This window comes from Podarcis pityusensis (assembly GCF_964106645.2).
Source record: "Podarcis pityusensis genome assembly, chromosome: 10".
Lineage (NCBI taxonomy): Eukaryota > Metazoa > Chordata > Lepidosauria > Squamata > Lacertidae > Podarcis > Podarcis pityusensis.
In genome coordinates, this window is record NC_138035.1 from 6,790,035 (window position 1) to 6,806,994 (window position 16,960).

The 16,960-nt window shown below is 47.2% G+C and overlaps 1 protein-coding gene across 2 annotated transcripts in view; it reads right to left on the reverse strand.

Moving 5' to 3' along the window:
- Positions 1-11,815, reverse strand: part of COPG2 (COPI coat complex subunit gamma 2) — a 39,583-nt gene extending 27,768 nt beyond the window's left edge. Inside the window, exons 1-7 of one of the 2 annotated variants that reach the window (XM_081022734.1) lie at positions 11,647-11,815; positions 7,121-7,173; positions 4,583-4,663; positions 3,532-3,603; positions 2,644-2,723; positions 1,918-1,993; positions 947-1,039 (exon numbers count right to left, since the gene is read on the reverse strand). In XM_081022734.1, the coding sequence (XP_080878860.1) occupies positions 947-1,039; positions 1,918-1,993; positions 2,644-2,723; positions 3,532-3,603; positions 4,583-4,663; positions 7,121-7,173; positions 11,647-11,683 (492 nt within the window). In that variant the 5' untranslated portion in view covers positions 11,684-11,815. Of the gene's footprint in view, positions 1-946; positions 1,040-1,917; positions 1,994-2,643; positions 2,724-3,531; positions 3,604-4,582; positions 4,664-7,120; positions 7,174-11,272; positions 11,449-11,646 lie in introns of those variants that run through there. The other variant, XM_081022733.1, reaches the window with a different exon arrangement.
- Between the last annotated feature and the right edge of the window lie 5,145 nt (positions 11,816-16,960).

The window sequence follows — 16,960 nt, forward strand, 5'->3', positions numbered from 1 at the left end:
AGACCCTACCTGCCTGCGGACTGTCTTGCAGAGTGGTGCAAGCTCTAGTTATCTCCTGCTTGGACTACTGCAATGCGCTTTACGTGGGGCTACCTTTGAAGGTGACCCGGAAACTGCAATTAATCCAGAATGCGGCAGCTAGACTGGGGACTGGGAGTGGCCGCCGGGACCACATAACACCGGTCCTGAAAGATCTGCATTGGCTCCCAGTACGTTTCCGGGCACAATTCAAAGTGTTGGTGCTGATGTTGAAAGCCCTAAACGGCCTCGTTCCAGTATACCTGAAGGAGCGTCTCCACCCCCATCGTTCAGCCCGGACACTGAGATCCAGCACTGAGGGCCTTCTGGCGGTTCCCTCATTGTGAGAATTGAGGTTACAGGGAACCAGACAGAGGGCTTTCGCGGTAGTGGCACCCGCCCTGTGGAACGCCCTCCCTTCAGATGTGAAGGAAATAAGCAGCTATCTTCTTTTTAGAAGACATCTGAAGGCAGCCCTGTTTAAGGAAGTTTTAAATATTTAATACTGCATTGTTTTTAACACTTGATTGGAAGCCGCCCAGAGTGGCTGGGAAAACTCAGCCAGATGGGCGGGGTATAAATAATCAATTATTATTATTCTTATTATTATTTCTCGTATTTTAAAATCCTGCAAAGCTGGGGCAGCAAGGGAGAATTGGAATTACTGCCGGAGCAAGGGAGGAGGGCGGTGGCAGGAACCCCAGCCAGGCAATGAGAATGTCAGTGGTTCCCAGCAAAGCACTTTGCTACAAAATTGGACAGGGCAAGAAGGACCCAGAAAGCAAAAGACAGTGTGCAACATGGCCAAGCCAATAAAGAAAGATGCAGGTGGTGGCCTGGCCGCCAAGATATCGACAAGTCGGAGCTGCTCGGGTCTGCCCAGTCCCTGAATGTAATCGGATGACAGCAAAGAGATTCCTTCACTTACTAAGGAGGACACCAGCGCTGAACTGGAGACACTGGGGACTTTGTCCACAATGGCTTGCTTCATGTACCTCTCAATGGCCTGCAGCATGGTGCCCTGGGAATCCAGAGAGAGAGAGAACAAGAGGTACCAACTCACGGAGACGCCAGAGATACCAACACAGAGAATGTTATCTTCTTGGGATTGCTTCTGTTCTCCAAGTTCAGGCAGAACCTGATACCTGGTATCGATTCCTAACTAGCTCACTTTCCGTTTTAAAATAAAAGCTTCTAGACCTCATGCACGGAAACCGTGTCTGCAAAGAGCTCCAGTGTTCAACAGGTCAAGATTCTGGACTCTGCACTTTCTTCCATCGCTCTTTTCACAGCCTCCCACTATTCTTCCTGAAACACCCCCTAACTTTTACTTACCATTTATTGTTTAAAAATAACACCAGGTGGTGGTAACAGCAACAGCAACAACAACTTATTATTTGTACCCCACCCATCTGGCTGGTTTTAATAAGTTTTAACGTTTAGGAAAAACATTCCTTAAAAAGCAAAATTGTGGTACTACGTTGAGTAGGCAACACAGGCTAATGTGCCAAGCTTAGTATGTACAGATATTTGTGTGGGTGAGAAAACCCATTAGTATCCCATTCATAAAACTGACTGAGCTCTACATGAGCAACTGCTCTCTCCTGTTACTGTCTGTACACAGCTGTAGGGGTAGCGGAACAGCCAATGAAAGCTCAGATGACCAGGTTACCATCAGGATAATGGTAATCATCACATTATTATTCAACTCTTGCTGGAAAACAGACAGCACTAAACTTAAACAAATGGTTACAGTGAGCACATGTGGTCACTGGGGAAAAAATGGCTTGGAGGACAGGGATCAGGAGAAATCATTCCAGGCACGTTAGAGAGAGAACACCTGGCATTAAAAATGGGTACAGCAAGACCCCATTCATGGCTGAAGAATTTGATACTTACATCCGTGATTCTACAGAGGGCTCTGATGGCAGGCCCTCGGTACACATCCTCTTTCCCAGTCATGTCTTTGGTCAGGCTAGAAGAGTTAAGGCAAGCTTCTGTTAACACAGACCTTTTGCAGAAAACAGGTGGACTTGGCTTCAATTCTGGGGCAGCCCTTGAAGACAGCCTGGAGGCTTCAATTGGTACAAAGTGGGGCAACCACACTTTTGCCTGGCACTAGCAGGTCAGTTGAAAAGTGAGACACTTCCTACCCCTACAGCAGCTTATGTTCACCTATATTTTTAGATACACCCCTGAGGCTGTAAGTGCACATGTAAATGTGTAAAGTCTACATTTGACCAAGATGCAATTGCAAATATCAGGGAAGTGAAACCTGCACCATTCCAGTTGTTCTTGTAGTGCAACTCCCATTATCTCTGGCCACGCTAGGTGGGGCTGATGGGATTTGGAGTCCCTCAATGTCTGGAGGGACTGCATCTGGCGTATATTGTACCAGTCAGTCAACTCATCAGGAAGCAAACACAAGGGGCACTCAGTGGCAAAGGCAAGTCTGTTTTCGCATGGTGTGTGAAACAGTGGTTAGAGGTGGCACAACAGAGTTCACACCATAACATGATAGGAGGGACTTAAGTCTTACTGACTGGAGCCAGATTCTCCACACCCAACCAAATGCCCGGGGAAAACCTCGAGAGTCACCATTCACTGAAACAAGAACATCAGTACCTGCTAGTGACAATGATGACATCCTCCGAAATGTTGGCCATCTCTTTGATGGTAAGGTAACACATTCTCCTTAATGTTTGCTGTGGAAAGGGTAAGATAACAGTAAGTGTCACTCCCCAGGAAGTTAGCCATGGGAACACCAACTTTCATCAAAGGTATGAGGATACCCAGCTTTACCTCTCGTTTAAATCAGAACCAGTGAAGGCGGTGAAGGTCCTGTGTGAGTGTCTGGAGGTGGTTGGAGGATGGATGGCAGCTAACAGATTGAGGTTGAATCCTGACAAGACAGAAGTACTGTTTCTGGGGGACAGAGGGCAGGCGGGTGTGAGGGACTCCCTGGTCCTGAATGGGGTAACTGTGTCCCTGAAGGACCAGTCTGGGGGGCATTTTGGACTCACAGCTGTCCATGGAGGTGCAGGTTAATTCTGTGTCAAGGGCAGCTGTCTACCAGCTTCATTTGGTATGCAGGCTGTGATCCTGCCTGCCTGTGCACTGTCTCACCAGAGTGGTTTATGTGCTGGTTATTTCCTGCTTGGACTACTGCAATGTGCTCTACGTGGGGCTACCTTTGAAGGTGACTCGGAAACTACAGCTAATCTAGAAAGCGGCAACTAGACTGGGAACTGGGAGCAGCCACTGGAACCACGTAACACTGGTCCCAAAGGATCTACATTGGATCCCAGTACAAGAAAAAAGAAGCAAATTCCCACCACCACCTAATTTGTACTGCCGCCTTTTACATTTTTGTGCAAAATTCAGAAATGTTCTGTCATGAAGCTGCTTTGCATCCCACACAATAATATATATTTTTAAAATCCTCTACAGCCCATTATGCAACCAGAGACACAGGCAGAGGGAAACCCCTTTCTTGGAGCATTGGGAACTTACATCATTTGACTGAAACAATCTTGTCATTGCAAAGAAGGCCTCTGTGGCTTCTGTTGTTCCAAAATGTTCACCCTAGAGAGAAGCGAATTAATATGTGACAAAAATTAAGCCAGCGTATATGAAAAGCTGACAATGTTCCACTAAGACCTGCTTTTAGCTCCAGAGATCACTTTCAGCCATGCTCATCACAGGTGATCCCAGGACGATTTAATGCCTGCCTCTTGAGTGGGATTCTCTGCCATGTGACCCTGATTCTCATCTGCCAGTGCAGGGAAGTCCCAGCCTTGACCTCCCCATCCACCACCCGTTAGCCTTTCTGAACTCTTCTTAATTAGCAAGTTTGTTTTATAAACTGTGCGGTTTTATGTGTGATATACAGTGCTGTTTTCTCTTTACCTAGTTTTTAGGAAATGATTAATGTTCTGGTTCGTATTTGTTCTTGTTCTCATGTGAACTGCTTAAGAGAGCATTACTAGATCAAGCGGTAAAGGTAAAGGTAAAGGGACCCCTGACCATTAGGTCTTTCATTCGGGAGCTTCAAAAGCTTTCTTCTGCCTGAACATCACAGCGACCGATGCCAAGAGACATCGGCACACTTAGGGATCCGCAGAGTTTGCGCAGCTTGCGTAACAGACCTCAGCAACTCAGCATTTTGGCTGATAATAATAATAATAATAATTTTTATTTATACCCCGCCCTCCCCAGCCAAGGCCGGGCTCAGAGCGGCTTACAAGCAATAATAAAAACAAGTTATATGTACATATACTTTATACTTTATGTACATATAAACACACATGGAGCACTGCAACATGGCTCCCTCTCTCTCTAGCATCAGACAGCAAAGAGAAAGAACAAAGGACAATAGTCCCACTTCACGGAACACAGTAACACAAACATCCTGTCTCCATCACTTCCCACTCTGTGGAGTCAAAAGATACGATGTCATGTGATAGACAAAAATCCCATGACTGCAATCATGGAGCAGGAATTCTAACAGTTTCCTCATTAGCCAAAGGCTGCAACTCAATTGCACAAAAGCAGCTGCACTTACCTGGTTCAGCAAGTAAAGGATCTTGGTAAGTATATGCAGGCATCTTCTTGGATTTATGGGGGTCTCGTTAAAGATACGCGCCTATGCAAAAGGAACAGGAATTGTGCAGTCAACAAAGATGGATATTAGGAATTTTCATTCTGAAGTTCCCTAAAATTCCTTTTCAACAAAATGGGGGGAAACCAATATGCAGCAAGGACCTCTGGCTGCACAAAATACCGTATTTTTCGCTCTATAACACGCACCTGACCATAACACGCACATCGTTTTTAGAGGAGGAAAACAAGGGAAAAAATATTCTGAATGAAACAGTGGACGTATCATTTTTGTGCTTCATGCTGTGGCCACAGACATGTGATCTGATGGTGAATTTGGGGTGACCCAATGCAAAAATCCTGAGAATCCCTGTGGATCCATGCTTTGTAACCACGTTTTTGCACCATTGCAGCCCCAGGCAACAGTGGGTGCGTGATTTTGGGGGGGGCAGGCTGTAGCCATGGACATGCTATGTGCTCTGATGGTGAATTTTGGCTGACCCAATGCAAAGATCCTGAGGATCCATGTGGATCCATGCTTTGTAACCACGTTTTTGCACCATTGCAGCCCCAGGCAACAGTGGGTGCGTGATTTTGGGGGGGGCAGGCTGTAGCCATGGACATGCTGTGTGCTCTGATGGTGAATTTGGGGTGACCCAATGCAAAGATCCTGAGGATCCATGTGGATCCATGCTTTGTAACCACATTTTAAGTGGGGAGGGAAGGAAAAACACAGAAGGCTAAGAATGCAGGAGAGGGCTATAACGTGAGGAAAGGAAGGCAAAAGTTCCCCCCCACCCACCCACACAAGCCAGCCAGCGCGCTCTCTCTCTCTCTCTCTCTCTCTCCCATCTGCATGTTTTCCGGCTGCCTGATATTTATTTTTTTTAATTGCCTTGACAGAAGAAAGCATTTTAACTGCATTAAGAACTATTTAGCAGCGAAACCTAAGCTTTGCCATCCCTTAAGAGGTACAGACACTGTAATCTTCCAGATCACATGAATTTACAGGCAAAACACTGTTTAAGGATTTCATCCTTTTAAATTGAAGAAAGCATATTTGAATGCTGTGTGTCCCCAAAAACAAAAAGCAGGAAGTCAAATCAGAATTTTAAGCTGAACCTGTAATCTCTCTTCCCTTCACAAACATTGTTCCCTCCGAAGCACAGAGAGGAAAGCAGACACTCTGCTTTCCCCTCTGCTTGCCTGGAGGGGAGGGGCTTTCCCTGCTCTTTGTTCCGTTTCAGCAAACACAGCAACGAAACAGAGAGGGTGGGCAGTAAGACCCTGAGGCAGAATGCAGGAAAGCAGCTGCTTCCTCTTTTCCCCTCTGCTTGCCTGGAGGGGAGGGGCTTTCCCTGCTCTTTGTTCCGTTTCAGCAATCGTGAAGCCCGATTTGATTTTTGTCTGATTTTTCGGCTCCAGGGACCACACATTCGCTCCATAACACGCACAGACATTTCCCCTTCCTTTTCAGGAGAAAAAATCTGCGTGTTATAGAGCGAAAAATACGGTAACTCCTCCCTCTTTTCCTTTCCCTGAATTTGTTCTGGGGGTTCCCCCAATTCTCTGGAGCAGATTTGGTGCAAGAGGAGAGGGAAGGGAAATTGCACAAAGATAAACCCTTGTACTAATGGTATTATTTTGTTGGATACAACCCACTATTTCCTTCTGGCTCTAATCACAGATAAACCCAGAAAGCTTCACTTGGCAAGGTCTTGCTTCTACTTTTGGGAAGAGCCCTCAGAGCATCTCTGCTCAGCGGCCAGTGCAAGGTTATAACCCAAGACCCAAAGTCTCCACACACAAGGGTATCTTTTTATATTAAGGATGCAGTTTCTAGAGTCTCCAAGAAAGGGGAGGTTTCTTGCACCACACATCACTTATCCCTGTTCCAAGATATTTTAGAAACTATGCAGGCAGGCAACACCCCAATTGAACTGAGATGCCCAAGTTGCAATAAGACAAGGCTGACACCCATATAGCACCCCTATGGCTGATGATCCCACGGCATACCCATTGTTGTGGTTCACATGTCCAAGCCCGAGATTCATATAAATTAGTTCACGCCCTCTTATCCATCCCATGTACCCATTTCTCCAGCTCAGGCTGCCATCTTTCTTTAAGGAAACATGGTGGTTGGGGTTGAGACGAACAGCTGCTTCCAGACATACCAAAGGAAGGTGCAGCCACATCTTGGGCAGCCACAGAAAGGGAAGTTGCAGAGACTCAGTGGACCTACAGTGGCCCCCCAAAGAATCAGAGCCCTAGACATCCACAGACTCTAGCCTGCAAATCCCAAACTTGATTTCAAAAAAAAGAGATCTTATAGGTCAGGGTTTCTCAAACTTGGATCTCCAGCTGTTTTTGGACTACAACTCCCATCATCCCTAGCTAGCAGGACCAGTGGTCAGGGATGATGGGAACTGTAGTCCAAAAACAGCTGGAGACCCAAGTTTGGGAAATCCTGGAATGGGGAATTTATAGAAAGGTGTAGTCATACCTCCTGGAGGACAGAACTCTTTTCCAAATGCTGGAAGGGGTTGGAGCCGCTACCTGAAAAACAAAACACAATGTTGGCAGGGGACCAGATGCTAGCCACAAAATACGTTGATGGCAATTCTGTACGTCGTTTTTAAACTGTGTTCGGAGGAACCCAGGGCTTTCCTAGAAACTTACCTTCCTGAGAAGGTCAGTAATAGTGGACGAATACCCCTGAAAAATACTTTGCCTCATCACAAGTGATCTTTCTCTGAACTGTACAACTCCACAGGAGTGTTGAGGGAAGAAGCCAATGGTACAGAACCTGTTGCCCTGATATTGTAGGACTCCAACTCCGATCAGCCCCAGCCAACATTACTATTACCATATTGGCCTGAATATAAGCCTCACTTTGCCCCCCAAATTCCAACTGTGAAAAGTTAAAGTGCGGCTTATATTTGCGACCTTACGGTAAGCAGCCAGGAGCGTGGGGCAAACAATGCCAGGAGCATGTAGTTCCCCGTCCTCTTCCCTATGGCCGGAAAAGGAAAGAGCGAGGAAGGGGAAAGGCCTCTGACTTCGCCCCCGCCCCCACACAGTATGCAGCCAGAAGCAGCAAGGCTCCAATACTTTGGCCACCTCATGAGAAGATTCCCTGGAAAAGACCCTGATGTTGGGAAGGATGGAGGGCACAAGGAGAAGGGGACGACAGAGGACGAGATGGTTGGACAGTGTTCTCGAAGAGACCAGCATGAGTTTGACCAAACTGCGGGAGGCAGTGGAGGACAGGAGTGCCTGACGTGTTCTGGTCCAGGGGGTCATGAAAAGTTGGACACGACTAAACAACAACAATAACATATTCAGGTATTTTTTCTTCCCCCCATCAATTTTAAAGGTGCGGCTTATATTCAGTATTAGTACCACAATTCATTACCTGCCCTTCACCCTACATTCCCAGGGTGGGTTACAACAATTCAACCAATGTTCAAAACAATTTAAAGCAACTTAATGCATGGCCACTGGCAAGGGATGATGGGAGTTGTAGTCCAGCAACGAAAAAGCAAGTATGGTGTGCAAGGAAGGTGAGAAGAGCCCTGCAGCTGGATGAGGCCCAAGGCTCAACTCAAGACCAGCATCCTGTCCTCACCCTGGCCAGCCAAGATGCCACTTTCGAGAAGCCCACACAAGCAGGGCCTGAGGGCCACAGAATTTCCCCACCTGTTATTTCCAACAACAGGAAATCAGAAGCATGCTGAGCCCGACAGGGAAAGCCGAGAATAACTGCCTCCTTACCTGCCATGGCTTATTTATTTATTTCATAAAACTTCCACATTGCTTGAGGGTAAAAGAAAAACCTCAAAGCGGTTTACAAAAGGTAAAACAGTAAAACCAAGAAAGGTTCACAATCCTACTAAAACAGATTAAAATTACCTGAATTTTCTAAGCATCTGAGTAGGCTTGTCTAAACAGGAATGTTTTTGCAGGAGCTGATAAGAGTACAGTGAAGGCAACCTGCCTGAATGCAAAATGCAGGGATTGCCAAAGTGTGGGCAACTGCCACACTAAACTTATAAGAAACTGCTGCTTGCCCGCCTCCCTGGAAGTCACAAATTTATGGATGTACCTTATTTCTTTGACAGATTTACAGGACTTGTATTTTTATTTTTTTTTGCAAGGAAGTGACCTACGCTGTAATTCTTTCCATCCTTTCCCCCTTCTCTTCAAACTCCTGAATGCAAATTGTCAGCTAATGTAAATGGGAAACTCTATTCCCCCCTCCCTGTTTCCGTGTTCCTTTTTTCTTAAGTTTCATATGTTTGCTTGTATACCTATTTAATAAACATGCAGGCCATTAACAGCACACCCACCCACCCACATCGGTCTGCTGGTGTCTGTCTTTGATTTACAGAATCACAGAATCTTAAGAGTTGGAAGGGACCACAAGGGAACCTACAACGCAGGAATCGTTATGTCACTGTCTGGTTTTAATGTTTCCAATATTGTTTGTTAACTGCTGTGATACATCTTTACGGACACAGAGGTGGCAAAATTAAACAAACAACAATAATTTATTACTATTATTTTATTATTATTTTAAAAATAGCTGCTTATGCGTTAGGCTTGGAGCACTGGGAGACTGTTACTTGTTTTATTTAAATAAATATTTACATAGCGCACATCGTGTGGGGTTCACAGTACAAAAACCACAAAAACGCACAATGTAATGGCAAACCTCTCATGCAGCCCCTGCTCGGGTGACCATTGGGCAAGGCTGGCTACAAACCGCTGTGATATAAAATACAGTGGTACCTTGGTTCTCAAACGCTTTGGTTCTCAAACTCTGAAAACCCAGAAGTGTTCTGGTTTTCGAACGTTTTTCGGAAGCCGCACATCCGATGCAGCTGTCGGCTATTGTTTCCAGGGCACCTGCACCAATCAGAAGCTGTGCCTTGGTTTTCGAACATTTTGGAAGTCAAAAGGACTTCTGGAACGGATTAAGTTTGGCGCTTTTGTTTTTGCTGTTTATTTTGCGTTTTTGTTTTTGGGGCTTTTTCGGTTAATTTGTTTTTGTGATTGTGTGGAACCCAGTTCTGCTACCGATTGATTGCGTGACTGTGGAAATGGATAAAAGCCCCCCATCCAAACAATGGCTATCATCCATGCAGGTAAGAAAATATTAATAATTTTAATTTTTATCATCTACAATACTGTCTTATTTATTTTATAGTACAGTACATTGATTATTGCTTTCATTTTATGGATCAATGATCTCATTACATAGTAAATTTCATGTTAAATGGCTGTTTTAGGGGTTGAAGGAAGGTCTCCACCCCCATCGTTCTGCCCGGACACTGAGGTCCATCTCCAAGGGCCTTCTGGAGGTTCCCTCCCTGCGAGAAGCAAGTTACAGGGAACCATGCAGAGGGGCTTCTCGGTAGTGGCGCCCGCCCTGTGGAACGCCCTCCCACCATATGTTAAAAAGAAAAACAACTATCAGACTTTTAGAAGATATTTGAAGGCAGCCCTGTTTAGGGAAGCTTTTAATGTTTAATAGACTACTGTATTTTAATATTCTGTTGAAAGCCGCCCAGAGTGGCTGGGGAAACCCAGCCAGAAGGGCAGGGTATAATTAATATATTATTAATTATAATAATTAATAAAGGCTATAATTAATATATTATTATTATTCTGTTGGAAGCCGCCCAGAGTGGCTGGGAAAACCCAGCAAGATGGGTGGGGTATAAATAATAAATTGTTGTTGTTGTTGTTGTTTTTAAAAGTCGGATTAATTCATTTTGCATTACTTACTGCAGGAAAGCACGCCTTAGTTTTGAAACGCTTTGGTTTTGGAACAGACTTCTGGAACGGATTAAGTTTGAGAACCAAGGTACCACTGTAATAAACATAATAATAATAATAATAATAATAATTTGTACCCCGCCCATCTGACTGGGTTTGCAACTTTCTCCTGGTGTATTGATAACTATTATTATTATTACTACCATTATTATTATTTATTTGTACCCTGCCCATCTGGCTGGGTTTCCCCAGCCACTCTGGCCGGCTTCCACAAAGACCAAAATTATACTAAGATGTTACACATTCAAAACCTCCCTGAACAGGAAACAAACACATAAAAATCAATAAAACCATTGTTATTTTGTTGTTGTTAATATTATTATTGGAAGAAACAGCCGCTTGTGTATTGGACGCGGGGCCGGGGGACCATTATTTGTTCTGTTTTAAATAACTTTCCACAGGGCGCCCTTCATCCAAGCCCGTAAAAGGTGGGATTTGTGAAGAATTAAGTTTGTTGTTATTGTTTATCTGTTTATTGTTCCCTTTCCCCCCTTTCTTTTTCTGTTTTTGTGTATCATTTTGCTTTGTGTTATCACTGTGGAAAATCTAATTAAAAAATTATTTAAAAAAAAAGCAAGACCAAAATTACGCTAAGATGTCACACATTCAAAACCTCCCTGAACAAGAAACAAACATATAAAATCAATAAAACCATTGTTATTTTGTTGTTGTTATTATTGGAAGAAATAGCCGCTTGTGTATTGGACCCGAGGCCGGGAGACCATTATTTGTTCTGTTTTAAATAACTTTCCACAGGGCGCCCTCCATCCAAGCCCGCAGCCTAATGGCAAAAATTCCCCTCAGGCGCCCTCACCTACCTCGCGGGGTTGTTGTGAGGAGAAAATAGGGCAGGGGGGGAACCATAGGCGCCACCTCGGAGGGGGGTGCCAGGGGGAAAACCTGGAAAGGCCGCAGGCTGCCCACCCCTGAAAAAGGCCTTTGGTACGATCCAGAAGGGCCTCTTCTCACTACCATCTCCCCCTTTCCCTCGTCCTGAAGTGGTAGCGCCCGCCCGCCCCCCCCTTTTAAACCGCTTTAAACCGTCCCGAGCCAGTGGGCGGGGCAAGCGCCCTCCGGCGCCGCTACGGGGCTTCCGGCCCACCTGCGGAAGGGGCAGCCCACCCTGCCTAGCAACGGGGCCTAGTTTGAGGCTCTGCGCCTGACCACCCTTCACCGGGGCTTTCTTACCCGACTCCTCATCCTTCTTGTCGAACTTCTTGATCATGGCGGCGGCGGCGGCCGGGTAAGCTGCTCACCTCCCGCTTTACCTCAGCCTACACGCTCGCGGCCCCGGGGAGGAAGTCCCGCCCGCGAGGAACTACTTCTCTGGGCCGCCATTGGCTGGCGGGGCCGCCGGTCAAGGGCGGGCGGGGCCACGCCCGCTCTTCTCCCTCAGACAGCTGACGGGCGACGCCGGCCGTCGAGAGGAGGAAGTACGGGTCGTCATTTGCATAGGGCACGCCCAGCTGTAGCCACGCCCCCTTATACAGCTGATGGGAGGGGCAGCGAGCGAGCAGCGCGCTGCTTAAAGAGACAGCGGCCCTAGTAGGAGGGAAGGGGCTTTTTGCAGCTGCAGGTGGGATTTTAATTGTGGGGTGACGTCATACCCTCCAACCACTAGGTAATATGTTTAACCCTTTGGCTTCCAGTAGCTCTTTACTTTTGCCAACTTACTTTTGGCGTATAGTTGAAAGCTCTGGTTTTCCCAGTAGTGATGTATGGAAGTGAAAGCTGGACATAAAGAAGGCTGATCGCTGAAGAATTGATGCTTTTGAATTCTGGTGCTGGAGGAGACTCTTGAGAGTCCCGTGGACTGCAAGAAGATCAAACCTCTCCATTCTGAAGGAAATCAGCCCTGAGTGCTCACTGGAAGGACAGATCCTGAAGCTGAGGCTCCAAGACTTTGGCCACCTCGTGAGAAGAGAAGACTCCCTGGAAAAGACCTTGATATTGGGAAAGATGGAGGGCACAAGGAGAAGGGGACGACAGAGGACGAGATGGTGGGACAGTGTTGTCGAAGCTACCAGCATGAGTTTGACCAAACTGCGGGAGGCAGTGGAAGACAGAAGTGCCTGGCGTGCTCTGGTCCAGGGGGTCACAAAGAGTCGGACACGACTAAACGACTAAACAACAACAAGCTCTTTACTTAAAACTTTGCTCATAAGGCTGTGTTCCTTTTTCTTTTTTTACATTCAAATTCGGCTTACAGCTGGAGACAGACCTTGTGGGGCTGCTGTTTTCAAAAAACAATTGAAAGTAACATATTCGTGTTTCAATAATCAGTCATGACCAGGCATAGGCAAACTCGGCCCTCCAGATGTTTTTGGAACTACAACTCCCATCATCCCTAGCTAACAGGACCAGTGGTCAGGGATGATGGGAGTTGTAGTCCCAAAACATCTGGAGGGCCGAGTTTGCCTATGCCTGGTCATGACTGTTTCTTCATCCAAGCCCTCTTCCGCTCAACCTGAAATCTGATCTCAGCAGAGGCTCATCGGGTTCGTATCTGCAGCTGCAGACTTTGTGGCTTTAATAATAATAATAATAATTTATTATTTATACCCCACCCATCTGGCAAGACCTGCCATGTGGTATCCAGAAAATATCTTCAGCAGCCCCCGGGGATCCCTACCTCTTTCTGAAATTAGACTCAAAATAAGCATTTAGATTTCTCAAACATGGGAGCCACTTACCTGATACTTTGGAGCATATTTTCTTTTCTTGTACTGCAAGAATTCGCCTTGGGGCAAATTCTTGGCAAAACACTGATTCTCTCTTATTTAATAGTGGGGGAAATCCCAGTGAGCTCAGGAGTGCACAGATGGGGGGGGGCACCCCATTTGACCCCCACAAAAAGCCTGACGGGGACATGATTATCCCACTTAAAATGTTTCATCCACCTAATACGTTACAGTAAGCACTGCACCAATTTTTATTCCTGAATCGGCCAGGGAAAAAGCATAAGATGGGTGGTAACCAACTCCTTTCCCCTACTGTAAAAGGTAAAGGGACCCCTGACAGTTAAGTCCAGTCACGAACAACTCTGGGGTTGCGGCGCTCATCTCGCTTTACAGGCTGAGGGAGCCGGCGTTTGTCCGCAGACAATTTTTCCGGGTCATGTGGCCAGCATGACTGGTGAAACCAGAGCAGTGCACGGAAATGCCATTTACATTCCCGCTCCAATGGTACCTATTTATCTGCTTGCACTGCGTGCTTTCGAACTGCTAGGTTGGCAGGAGCTAGGACTGAACGATGGAAGCTCACCCCGTCACGGGGATTCGAACCGCTGACCTTCCGATCGGCAAGCCCTAGGCTCAGTGCTTTAGACCACAGCGCCACCCGAGTCCTTTCCCTACTGAGCATCACCTAAATTCATTATTTCCCCTGCATACATCAAGATTTAGGAACAAAAGAATGTCCTCCAGAAACCTTTCCCTGATAATTGCACCTTTAATAATGTAGAGTATAAAAAGTTATAGTGCTTTGTATGCACTGTACTTCCTCTTCCCTTAAGACCCCTCTCCAGATAAATTGCAGCTAACAAGGATTTTTGGCACACCTCCCATCTACAGACACTGAATACATTGCTTGAAAGGCATAATTATTCTAGGTTAAGTGATACAGGGCAAGTGCTTTTCTTAAAGCGTGTAGATATGTCTTGCGGGGCCAGGCAGAGATCCAGTACTCTTTCCAAGAATCCCAGTAATCACCATGGAAAATTGACCGACAGTCTGTCTCCTCTTGTCACAATTGAGAGTTCCTGCCATCAAGCCATCTAAACGAAAACAGTGCTACAAACGGCTAGAAAAAGCCAAGCCCCAAAGGTAATGTTTTTAGAAGGTTTCCATTGAAATGAAAAATTAACATATTCTAGGCACCCTTACTAAGCAGTAAATCCCATTGAACACAGTGGGATTTACAGGTTAACCTGCTTGGTTAACCTCTTGCACGGACTGCACCAAGTGCATTTTTGTGGTTTTTTAAAAGAGAAATGGCTTCTGAGTAGGGTAGTGACAATTTTTGAGTTTCAGCGTCAGTGGCAGCCTAAAGGTTCTCAGACACTCTAAACTCACAGTGAGTGGCAATCCTCAGGTAAGGAGGGTGTTATGTACTGAGTTGAATAGGATCCAAAATGCAGCAGTCTGATTGGTCCTAGAACAATAGGATTCAGAATGCAGCAGTCTGATTGGTCCTAGAACAATAGGATTCAGAATGCAGCAGTCTGATTGGCAGTGGCGTAGCGTGGGGGGTGCCAAGGGTGCCGGCCGCACCGGGCGCAACATTGGGGGGGGGCGCGAGTCCAGAGGGAAGGGACAAGTTCCTTCCTCCGCCGGGCTCCCCGCCGCTACCGCCAGCCTTACGCCCTAGCGCGTGCGCGCTCCCCGCCGCCGCTGCGACTGCGCTCCACTCACTGCTCGCAGGAGGAGCAGCCGCTGCAGCAGCGCCGACGCTGCCACCGACGCCTGGCCGGGCACGGGCAGCCTCCGCACCCCGCCGCCGCCATCCCCTCGGCCCAGCCACAGGCGGCGGCTGCTTCTGCTGACTGGGAGGGAGGAGAGCTCCGAGGGGCCTCGCCGCGCCTTGCGCTCCCCAAAACCCTCCGAGAGGAAGCCGGCGGGCGGGCGAGGGTCTCCCGGCAGAAGGGGGCGCCGCTGGCTCCGGCTCTCAGCGCAAGTCTCAACCGCGGGGGGGGGCGAGGACGGAGCACGGCTGGAAGCCCCCGGACCCGGCCGGGAGGAGGAGAGGCGCTCGCCAAGCCCGGATCTGGAGCTCCACCTACAGCCCAAGGAGAGGAGGGGGCGGGGAGGCGCCTGAGGGGAGGGGGCTTCGGCTGCCTCGGCCCGCGGGGGCTCCGCAAATAATAAATTTAATAAATTCCTGCTGAGCCTTTGGGGGGGGGGTCCTTGGCTCCTTCGCTCGCCCCCAGCCCCAGTGGCGTAGCGTGGGGGGGTGCAGGGGGGCCGGGCGCAACACCTGGGGGGGGGCGCTCGCACTCGAGTGCTAAAATCCACGGGTTAGGGGGCGCAAATTACTTGCCTTGCCCCGGGTGCTGACAACCCACGCTACGCCACTGCTGATTGGTCCTAGAACAATAGGACCCAGAATGCAGCAGTCTGATTGGTCCACAGGAGCCACCCAATCCAGCTCCAGGTGGAAGTGAATCTGCAACCTGATTGGCCTACAGGAGAATCCCGGAATTAGCCAATCACGTGGGGCCCATTGTGTAAATAATGTATGTAAAGCAGACAGTTTGGGGGAACTTCCATTCCTCCTCACTGCTATGAGCTGAATAAAGAGCATGAAACCCACACTCGACTTTGAGTATATTTCATAGGGGATGCAGAGCAAGAGAGCTTTTCTTCCACATATGGCTCCTTAGGGCACTGGGCGCAAGAGTGAGAGGTCAACTTGAATTCCTTACAAGTCGTGAAAAGACAAGGTAGGTCTGAAAAGCAGGAGCGATACTTTTACAATTTATCACCACTTGGGGTGATGACTGGCATGCTCCAAAAATGCCATTCCAACACAGAATTTGGCTTTCATTACAAGTTCCTGGTCCTTATGATTGCACAGAAATACAGGGAAGTGCAGTATACTAATGCAGTGTTTTCCAAAGTGTGCGGCACACATCCCAGCAGGGATGCAAAAGGATTTCAAAGGGTACATGGCAGAATTTCTTTATCATAACGTAACTTATAGTGTGTGTGTGTGTGTGTGTGTGTGAGAGAGAGAGAGAGAGAGAGAGAGAGAGAGAGGCGCATTGTATTTGAACTAGTTGAGACAAAGTATTGCGGAAGAACGATGTCAATCAACACCTGATGATCTCTTTCTACCAGTCCACCATGAAAGTGTCCTTTCATACTGCATCACAGTGTGGTACGCTGGTTTGACATCAACTTATAGGAAGCGCCCACAGAGGGTGGTGAATACAGCACAAGATATTATGGGCTGTCCCATGAATCTGCTGGGTGAAATAAGCAGAAGACCGTTGCCTCAGGAGAGTGAGGAAAATTCTCAGGGATGATTCACACCCTGGCCGGCACTTTCTTGATCTCCTGCCCTCGGGCAGAAGATATATAGAAGCATGATTAGTTGCACCAACAGGGTAAAGAACAGCTTCTATCCGTGGGCTGTTAGGCTGCTGAATGAAAAGATAACAGGGCAACTGACTTTTGGGTTTGGTGGGTCTGCGTCAGTAAATGAGGGGAATTAAGACTAAGGGAGCTGAGTGGGCGGTGCTCATGTAATCTTACTGTATACAAGTTGTACAAGTGACAATAAAGTATTTCAGTTTCAAAATAGTATTATTAGAACTACCCCCAAATCACCAGTATGCTGGTAAGACTAAACTCTCAAAAGGAATATGCAATTACTGTATGTTTGGGAAACACTGTGTTAATGAATATAAGGGCCAAACTAGACACAACAGCACAACTTGGTTTTTAAAAAATCAAGCACAGCAGCCTCAATTTGGATCCTGGCGTTGCGGAGGGGGCGGGTT